This window comes from Poeciliopsis prolifica, unplaced genomic scaffold (genome assembly GCF_027474105.1).
Source record: "Poeciliopsis prolifica strain line A6 unplaced genomic scaffold, Auburn_PproV2 SCAFFOLD092, whole genome shotgun sequence".
NCBI lineage: Eukaryota > Metazoa > Chordata > Actinopteri > Cyprinodontiformes > Poeciliidae > Poeciliopsis > Poeciliopsis prolifica.
In genome coordinates, this window is record NW_026562467.1 from 1 (window position 1) to 10645 (window position 10645).

Here is a 10645-nt window from a genome sequence, read left to right on the forward strand (position 1 = left end):
CACACACACACACACACACACACACACACACACACACATGCACACACACACCTAGAGAGAATTCAAAGAGACTAATTAACCTGGCAGACATGTTTTTGGACTGTAGGGAAAACATGCACATTCTGCAGAAAGATGAACCTTCTTCCTGCAAAGCAAAAGTGCTACCAACACTGTGCAGATCAAAATCATTTTTATTTTTATTGGCAAGTAATTCAAGAAGAGCTTAAATAAAGATTAGTGAAATAAAACAACTCTAAACTATGCTAAATGGATTCATCTAAATCATGTTTGATTCTCATACATATTGTAATTGACAGTTTATGCTTAATTTTAAATTTAGTGATATACATATATTATTATTATATGGGGAACCATTTGTGAAGTTACACTGAAATTAACAGAAATGATTTGGGTTATATAGAATTGTTCAAAGTAATATTATAACTGTATTTATTTCTTTCATTTATTTCTTGTAAATGTCACAGTTTCAAACAAAATAGTTAGCTCCAAAATAAATATGTAGTTAGGATACTTAGCTAATTATTTTGTTTAATATTTAGTGTGTAAACTAAATATTTACCTCCAAACTACTGTAAGAAGAAAGGTTTTTATTCTTTTCTACAAATAATGGGTCTGCCCCAGTGAAAATGTCAACCAAACCACAAATTTCTTCTCGGTATTAGTCGTAAAAACTCATTGATTATTCTTGCCACTATCAGCTCATTAAAACAGCTCATTCAGCTGAGAAATATGTTTCCTTCCTATTTCCCCTCTGATTCCTGATACTCTGCACAGAACAAGCACAAGATGGACAAACGTTCACAAATATCCCATATTTTTTAAAGAACGACGAATCATGTTGTTTAAATCTTCAGTGAATTTTGTTGTACAGGATTAAACTAGACGAAATACATAAATTCTTTTCTAGAAAAACCAACAACCGCATCCTAATTAAATGTCATTATTTTTCTGCAGAGTGGCACCTGTAGCTTGACCTTTTTCTATCCAAGAACTGTGTGGGGTTTTATGTGTGGTTTTATTCTCTGTATTCTGACTGTGCCAGTTCTGTTCTGAAAACAAAACAAAAAAGCCCTCTCACTCTGACCTCAGATAACACAAAGGAGTACAGAGTAACAGTTTTGTTCACATGGGACAATAAAGACTTTGGACTGATGTTTTCAAGAGATAATTTACTTTTGAATGCGTAGGACTCTGAAGTCATGTTAGGTCAGATTGAACTTTGTCCTAACAAACAAAGTTAAACTACATGTCACTTATTCACAGTTTCAGTATTTCTTTCATGATTTTAGAGTCCATCTCCCTCCCACACAGATTCAGCTATGAGTCACATGCCTGAAAGATGGTAAATGTTTCAGGCATGTCATTCTTTGTCATGTGAAATTATAGACAAGAGTTTCAGGGGAAAATACTGTTAAATACTAACAACTAGCATTACTGCCTTAATCAGTGAAATTAAAAAAAATCATGCAATGAGGAACAGTGAGAAAAAGAAGAAGATCTAAATGGCAAAACAAAGAAGGGAGCTCAATAACTGCTATCTGAGATTGATCTGCAACACAGCAGAATATAAGATAGAAAATAAAATACTAAAGAGCAAAAGCAAAAAGATTACTAAAACTAAGGGAAAGGTTCAATTTAAAAAGCACAGCACAAACTGCCAAAGGTTTTCATCTCCAAAGTTTCTGCTAACTTAACTTACCGGCCAGTTATTTATTAATTCAAATTAACACTTCAGGCCAAAAAAAGCATTTTTATCATCATGACGTAATTTTTCCTGAGACTCCAAACTGTCATGCGTTGCTTTGTTTGTGTGAATTATCAGAGAATTAAAAGTGACAAACTCATGGCATATGTAAAATAACACACAGGACTCAGATTCCCACCGCTGTGGCCAACCGGAGAAATTTATTACAAATCTGTGAAATACATTAATCAACACAACCACATCTGGTATGAAACGACATTATAAAATGGTTTCTCGGGTTTTTCCAACAACCTTTTACAAAATGTCCATAAATAAAGATACCAAAACAATATCATTTCATGTGTGAAAACCGTTTCAAAATGTGCAAAATACAATAAATTCAAACTGAATTCAGCAGTCATTCAGCTGTTTCTCAACGAGCTCATAAACATGTACAAAGTCCGTTAGCATTAGCATTAATTAGCCTCCAGAAATATGCCTCGTTTACTTCACAATGCAAATCAAAAACTGAACAACGTGACTCACGAGTCGACACTCGATTCAAAATATCTCTTCAACTCGTAAAGGATACCAGTATATACATTTTACTGACCTGTGAAAAGATGAGACACTTCCTGTTAGCATCCAACAGGAGGCTTATTCTTCTTCTGTGTGCCCAACCTTCCCTATGCGACCAGTGAGACCGGCGCCCCCTCGCGGTTGTATGTGGAATCACACTAAGTAACTGAAATAACACTTAAAGACTTATAATTATGAGAAATGAAAGATAATCTCACATGGATTTCAGCATTTAAGATGAAAAAATTTTAATAGCAAATACAAATCACACTTTTCAGATCTACATTTATAAAAAGTTTTGAAACCTATGTAGCATTTTCTTTTCACTATTTGGCATCAATCTATCACATCAAATAGACAGAGGAGGAAAGATCATCTTTAACAAAACTGTCAGTGTGTGTCTGGTGACTTTTTGGCTAAAACATCTCTGTTTTTCATTCAATGGGTAGAAAATCCAGAAATGTTACTCAAGTAACTGAACACTTTTTTCATAATAAAATTACTAAAGTAAAAAATATAAAAGGTATTTTAACTCTTTGATGTAAAAATACTTCAAAAAGTATTTTTTCTAAAAAGTTGTTTAAGTAAATGTAATTGAGTAAATGAAGCTAAAAACTACTCAACTCTGAAAAATGAAACCACACTGCTTCACGCTCCAAGGACAGTTTGTACCCACATCAATCTGTGCTCTCATTCACCCAGCTAAAGAAATGTTGCAAAGAACGTTAAGAGGTCATGGTTTCAGTATTTGCCGTGGTTTTGCTTGTGTGTTATTTTACTCTCTCTATGTTTTTATTGTGTTTTCAGTCACTATTCCGCCGTATTTACATACTAGAAAGAAAACCACGTGTTGGGTTGGTGTGTGTTGGGTGACCTGCTTAGTTTCAGAGGCAAACGCGGTATATGCTACTTTGACTTCATGGTTTACACAAACACAACACGGTTTTTTTGTTTGTTTTTGACATTAACATGCTGTCTTATATTGAATAAGTTGGATGATTTGTTGAACTTGATGAACCAAGGTATAACCACTTATAAACCAAAGTTCCCTCTGGTTTATATTTATTTCTTGCATATCAGTTAATGTTTATGTTCACACTTTGGTACCTTTTATTTCTAATTTCCTCTGAACGATTGGATTCTGATTTGGTATCAACTAACCTGAATTCCTCAGTCCATCATCAGCTTTGCAGCTCATTGGTTCATTTAATTTGATCTAATTTGAAGTTGATTTTGAGCTAAATGTTATTAATTATGATCCCAAAATCTAGTCTATGACGAATTCTGGAAATTAGTTATCATGCTTTATTTAGTTATTTTAGGTTTTCGCTGAAAAAACACCTCTCACATGAAAAAGAACAACCAAAAAACTTGTTGTTAAACTCTGAAAGATACCATATTTTTTGAAGTGCACCAGTTTCTCCTGCAGCAAAACATGCCCACAGAATGATGCTGCCACCACCATACTTCACAGTTATGGTAGAGGCATCCCCATTTTTCCTCCATACGTAAAGATGGTAATTCAAACAGTTCCACTTTCGTGGAGATGACTCCACAATGAAAGGTTTTTGTCCTTCTGTGATTTATATTACATGTATAATATTTTTTCTTTAACTTCAAAGTTTGTTTTAGTCAGGGAAAAACATCTCTCAGAACATAATGGAAAATGGAAACGGACTATCATCTTAAAAACAATTTACCTGTTATATTTAAATTTTAATTAAAAAAAACAGTTTAAGAATTAATCATATCCTCCTCAGTAATCAATGGAAATGTATTTGTCCCCACAGGAAATCAGCCCTTATCACTGCTGAGCAGCTTTGTTTCCACAGGTAAAATTACCCACAGTTAGGAGAAACATGTGAGTGAAATGAATATGTTTACTTTTCAAGGCTAAATCCCACCAAGTAATGGATGAGCTGCATGATGTTGTTTCCCCTTCCAGCTTAAATCATGATTCTTCTACATAGTTTATTGACACTGCGCCCCCAGGTGGCAGGATTTCAAATACTAAAATACAAAATCTGATTTTTTGAAGGGGTTGTTATTTCTGGAGAGAAGAAGGTCATTTAGGGCAAAGGAATCTGAGCTAAAGTTGAAATGTAGCAGCTGTCATCAGCATAATCAGACTTCAGACAAATGTACCCACATGTCTAATTGATGGTGTCATTTTAAACCTCATTCAGTGACACAATAATGACATGTGGAAAAACCGACTCCCTTACGTCACAGAAACAAAAAGAAAGTTTTGGGGAATTAGCGCGCCCTCTGGTGGCCGTCAGTAGTTTTGTATGTCAGCATCTTTTTGCTGCACGTCAATCATTTTATATTTCTACGTCATAGGGTCTCCTCTGGCAAGCTGCTGTTACATAAAGTAAAATTTATGTTTTTCATAGTTGATGATTATAAATTCATTTAGCTTTTTATACCTCAAAAACTATTGTAAAATTCCATCTCAGTTAATCAGAATATTATGAATAATTTAAAACCTTTAAAAAAGAATAAACTTGCATATTTTTATATATGTCTGATGTGTTTTTTTTAATCATATTAAATAATTTATTAATATGGCTGCTATTAAAAACAAAATTCCATTTCTCAGATAGCTGAAATATGGCATAAAACCAGTAAAGATATTTCTAAAAAATCCTGCTGAAAGGTATAATTATTTACTGTATTTAATACTTTCCTGAGGCAGAAATGCAGCATTCTTTATTCAGGAAACAAATGGCGCGATTAGCAATTATGTGTTTAGGATTATAATATCAGCACATATTTAAGAACCATTGGGAAGCATGAAAACAGGAAGAAGAAACATTAGAGAATATAATATTCATATTAACAAGATTAAGTTTGAGACATAGTTGTCTTTTTAATCATAACACAACAACACAATACAGAAAATGGAAACATTAAAACACGCTCTTTTAATTAGTGGGAGATATGACAGAAAATATATGTTGGAAGAAATGAGCAAAATTAAGAAGTATTAATTTTATGGATATTCTACAGGAAAATTCAGAATGTAAATGCATTCAAATTATTGTAACATTTCCAAATGAAACTAAAGTTGATCAATGAAATATATTTTTTAAACTTTTATTTATAATATCAGTTTCCAAACAAAACAAGCAACAGTATTAATACAACATATCATATTTTACAGGTTTAGTTGCAAGTATCCAAAATAACATATTCAATACAAAATTAAAATAATAATAATAGAACCAACTACCGAAGTTTACAACATGTTATTGACAATAAATATGTACAAAATAATATTTTCAGTCAGACTCCATGCCGGTAGGTGGCGGTAATGCACGACGCAAGGGAAAACATCTTAAAGTTCTTGCCAACCATGTAAAACAATCGGCTGTTGCTTTTATGGATCCCGTCACATTGTGTCGAGCCTGGAGTCAGAAAAATGGCTGCTAGGTTATGGATGAGCTGAATCCATCTGGCTGGATGTGCTGCTGCTGTCCTAATGAGCTGCTTAGACGAGCCTCGGATGTAATTGTATTGCCTCCACTAGGGTGCGCTGTGACTTTTCAGAGTGAATGTTTAGACGAAGAAGAGAGGGACTCTGTTGTACGCCGAGCTGTGTATTGGAAAACAGCTGGGGCTAAATAACTCAGACTTTTGAGCAAACCTTTGCTTATCGTGGCTTCACACCACAGACCTCACTCGGATCCGCCATTTTGTCGTGGTTCCAGCGGACAGCGGCTCTCGGCTGGTGATCCTGCTCCTGCTCCTGCTCCTGGTGGGGCTCCTCCCGCTGCTCGGCTCACCGCCACAGGTCGCCTCTCAGGATGAATCTGGTCGAAAACAAAACTCTGCGCTCGCAGCTTCACGACGAGGAGGCGGTGGTGGTAGAAAACGCCGTCAGGCTCGCGATAGACTCGGTGCTGAACGTGCTGTACGGGGTGAACGGCGCCAGGACCCGGGAGTACCAGCGGATGGTGGCCGACAGGGACAAAGAGATCCAGCGGCTGGAGGGCAGGCTCACGGAGATCGAGCGCGAGCTGCAGGTGCTGCGCAGACATGGCTGCACGTGCGGGTTGTTCGAGGCCGGAAGCCGGACCTCCGCTAACCGACACACAGGGGAGCAGATCCGGTCTGAAGCAGCAGGAGGAGTGGGCCCTGAGGGGACAGCGGGACCGCAGGACTGTGACCTGAGCCTTTCCTGTAAGCGTGTCTCTCTGAAACACGAAACAGAAACACGCAGATCAGATGATGTCATCACTAAACCCGAGTAAAAACAATGAGCTGGACTCAGGTCCACATTGTTCTCTATTTTAATATGTTTACTGATCAGAAGTAAAACAAGTCATCAAAACATCTGATTTAATTAAAATCAGATGTTGGAATCAGACAACAATATTAATTTATGATGAGATATTTTTACGATTAGTCCCACTTTCTTTCCTCCCTGTCTGGTATATTTATTTGTCAATCCACAAATTTTACTCAAGTAAGAGTAGATGCTGTAATAGAGCTGCACCGATATTGGAAGATCTGTGCTGACAGTAATATTGCTATTGTGGATGGCAACTAGTGCTGCAGGTAATTCATTTGCTAATTAATAGAGTCATTCCATAAGAAATGCTCACATGCTGCAGGTTTTTCATTTAACCACTTCAATGTATTTTTTATGGTATTAAAATGCATTAAAATGTACACTTCTGTAGGAATCTTTACAAAAAGAGCTAAAAATCCACAATATAAATATAAAACATTTAAGGGATCTGCTACAGGTGGACAAGGTTAGAATTCATTTATAACACAGACTAATATATGATCTACTGTGTTTTCTTTGAATATTAGTTAGTTACTGCGGCTTTTTCTTCCACAGTGGGCGTTTACCCTCGGCCCTCATCTCATTTCCCCTCCCAGTACCACGAGTCGCTCCTCCCATCACCGCCCAGCTGCCTGGGCATAACCTCCACCTGCACATCCCGCTCGTCAGAGGCTTCAGGGGGCACAGAGGCCACCAGAAACATACCTACATCTCCCAGCAGCCTGGTGGTGAAGGAGGAGCCCTGCGATGTGGATGCCGTCTTGATAGAATGGGAGCTGAACGAGGAGAGAGCTGCAGAATCTCAGGAGCAAACAGGAAGTCCATGTCCGGACCAGCAAAGTCCTGATGGGATGCATGATTCACCAGGTGCTTGGACTTGGAATTCATGCACACTTATTTCCTAAATACTATGTTTATTTTGTAAAAAACATCTAATGTCATATCCCACTTCTCTTAGTTCCTGCAGAGCATGTGGAGAACAACGAGGGTCAGATACTGAGGGGAAAAACTCCAATGAATCCTGCTGGTTTTCAAATCTCTGCAGGAGATCAACTGAGGTGAGACGTAGATTATAGCAAAACATAAAAATCAACATTATTTTCTGTCAACTGTGTTAAATACAAAGTGAATGACCATAAAGTTGTGGTTTTCTCATAACATCAAACTTGGACACATTTATAAAAAAGAAAAACCCCTTAAGTTGTTGAAGAGCAAAATAAAAAGATTAATTCTCCAAGAACAGAAGTATTGTTTGTGGTTGCTCTTTAAAGGATGTTAAAACTTCACTCTAAGTGGATTAACTGAAAACGATTCTCAAAATCAGCCATCCTCAGAAAACGCCATGTTTTTTACCTTCGTGTTACAGTTTTTCTGCGTTATGTCCTCCGATTATCTGCCATCACATCGTCGCCTTCATAACACATTGATAATTTTTGAATGAGAAGTTGAAACCACTGTCATGGTGTACAACGGCCCATTAGGACCATTGTAGATAGAAAAGCCACTTGTAAATTTCCCTCCAAAAAAGTTTTTTAGATTAATCTCAGAAATTTCTGCGCACAAACAGTTAATGATTTGAAAATGAAAACTGAGAAATTTTGAGATATATCTGCAAAATTGTCAAAAAAAAACTTAGAAATTTCCTCTGTTTCAAAACTTGAACCTTTTCAATGTCGCTGAATAACTTCCTCGCCTGGTTTACAGCTGCACAAGTTCTAAAAGTTGAAAACTCAGAAATGTGCAAGTTTTTTCTAGAATGCCTAACTCCATTTTTACCAGTTTTTCTGTAGAAATTAACTTTTTTCTATCTACAAAGTCTGTAATATGTCGTCATAAAGGTAAAACTTCTGGAGCCTGTTGAGTTTTTATGTTTCAAAATAGTACCCCATAAAGTTAATTTTGCATCCCACAACAAGCCCAGTTTGGGCCGTGTTTCTTTCTCATTCTGATATGGCGCCGCCATCTTTGTTTCTGTATCAACTGGCTCCACTTGGAGATGAGCAGTGATGCCTCCTGCTGGATGCAGAAGGTGTCAAACTGCAACTTTTAGACGTGCCTCTGCTGCACCACCTGAATAGATAATTAGAGAACTGATCTACACAAGGAGGAGGTAATTAAGCCATTTCATTCCAGTGTTTTGTACCTGTGGATAGCGGCCCTGGAGGACTGACACTTGTTATTAGTTAATTGCCAGGAACGGTTTTTAATCTACAAGTAATCGTAAATTGATTATTGATTTTCACCCCTAATCCAGACCATTTTTGATCTTTTCAAACCCTCCGTCTTTCCTAGGAACAAAAAGAAGAACGTTCCCATGTCGCAGCTGACGGAGGAGGCCCAGAGGCTGAAGAGGGCGGCCTGGAGAGCAGCTTCCAAAAGATACTACGCCCGTAAAATCGCCCGTCAGCAGGCGAGCCTCCATGGCGGCGGCGGCCATGCAGCCAGCGCTCAGCGCGGCTGTTTGGTGGAGGAGCGGAGGAAACGGATGATCTCAGACCTGCCGGAGGAGTCCCAGATGATGCGCAGGGAGATGTGGAGAGCCGCCTCCCGGAGGTACTACGACAGGAAAACGGCTCGCCACCCCACCGAGGGTCTGCAGTACGGACACCTGATAGAGAACCTGGACCCTGCTGGAGCCACTCAGGGACCCAACGGAGAGGGGCCCCTGGTTATCACTGGAATAATGTGCAGCTGATGATCGCGGCCGTGCTTTACAAATGTTTTTATTCAGATTCCAGGGTTTATTGGACGTAGGGAGACCAGGCTCAAGTAATCTAATCAAATCTAAAGGGAAAGTTTAGTGAAACACAAACTTTCCACTTAAATTGTTACATTTTTGTAAGAATATCAAAAGAAAACTGAGATAAAGATGAATGCATCTACAATACAACTAGATCTAAAAATGACTGCAGCTTTCACTGACTGACTGGTTCAACAAACTCATCTGTGTAAACTTTGTTTAACTCGTTCATCTGACATCCATCGAAGGAAGAAACAACTCCAGGTTCTCCAATAGAGGAAAATAAAGAGATTGCAGATTACCCACATTTAATTCAGATTTTTACTAAGCTTAAAGTCCATCCAAGAACATTGTATGTGATGATGCGTTTCCTGCTTGAATTTATGTTTTTCATAAACTCGATGTTTTAGCTGCAGGTTTCTTCTCGTTAGAAAGGCAGTTTCCTCTCCACCGTCGCCATGTGATTGATCACTCTGTCCCTATAAGCAGTTAATCAGTTAATCACATGACAAATTTAAATAATCTAGGTGATTACCTTTATAATTCTTAATATTTCCTGAAGGACAGTTTTAACAGAGACATCAGAACCTGTTTTATTTGTGGTTTTGGTTGTAAGTTGTTCTTATTTGCTTTTTATTTATGATTTTTGTTTTATTGTCTTCCAATTCCAGCGTGGCGTGTCCGTACAAAATTATAGTTTATTAGTCTTTCCATCTGTTACAGATTGATCTTTCTATATGATTGTTTGTGTAAAACGGCCTTCTGGTGTTTTGAATCAATCCAAGTTGAATGATAACATCCAAAAACATAAATGAACTGCTTTTACAAAACTTCTGATTTTGAGTGAAGTTATATATTACTTTTGAGAGAGACAAGAGATGGATAATTGCGTTCAAATAAAATAAAAGTTAGCACAAATGCAACTAACAGGTTTATTTTTGTAGATATTTTTGGTGACTTTTGATTGATTGACATGTTTTTCTCCCACATTGGAGGAAAAAAAGCCTGAGAATCTGAACTAAAACTATATTTTCAATTTTTCTTTCCTGAATTCAACATTTCATTGACACCTGTCTTCATCCCTGGTTCAGTTTTTACATGTTGAATCCTGAGATCTTCCACATTCATCCTGATGTTGTGCATGTGCAGCGCCCCTGGAGTTCAATATGTGTTACTGCACCTACCAGCAGGAGTGAAATGATTTCCCTGTTTTATGTTTTTAAAAATGATAAACTCAGTTTCTACTAAAATAAATCTTTTCATGTTTTGTACCTCTCTCTATTTTCCACATGTTAAATAATAAATATATTTAAATGCAGCTGTG

At 37.3% G+C, this 10645-nt stretch overlaps 1 protein-coding gene across 1 annotated transcript; it reads left to right on the forward strand.

The window, feature by feature from the left end:
* Positions 1-5868: 5868 nt before the first annotated feature.
* Positions 5869-10639, forward strand: LOC129353582 (uncharacterized). The gene is made up of 4 exons (XM_055022926.1): positions 5869-6469; positions 7137-7448; positions 7540-7639; positions 8874-10639. The coding sequence occupies exons 1-4, from the start codon at positions 6094-6096 to the stop codon at positions 9274-9276; spliced, it is 1191 nt and encodes a 396-aa protein (XP_054878901.1). The 5' UTR covers positions 5869-6093; the 3' UTR covers positions 9277-10639.
* Positions 10640-10645: the final 6 nt, after the last annotated feature.

Coding starts and splice junctions, on each gene's coding strand:
- LOC129353582 (XM_055022926.1), top strand. CDS start 6,094: ATGAATCTGGTCGAAAACAAAACTCTGCGCTCGCAGCTTCACGACGAG. Junction 7,449..7,539: donor TGGGATGCATGATTCACCAG/GTGCTTGGACTT, acceptor CACTTCTCTTAG/TTCCTGCAGAGCATGTGGAG. Junction 7,640..8,873: donor TCTGCAGGAGATCAACTGAG/GTGAGACGTAGA, acceptor CGTCTTTCCTAG/GAACAAAAAGAAGAACGTTC.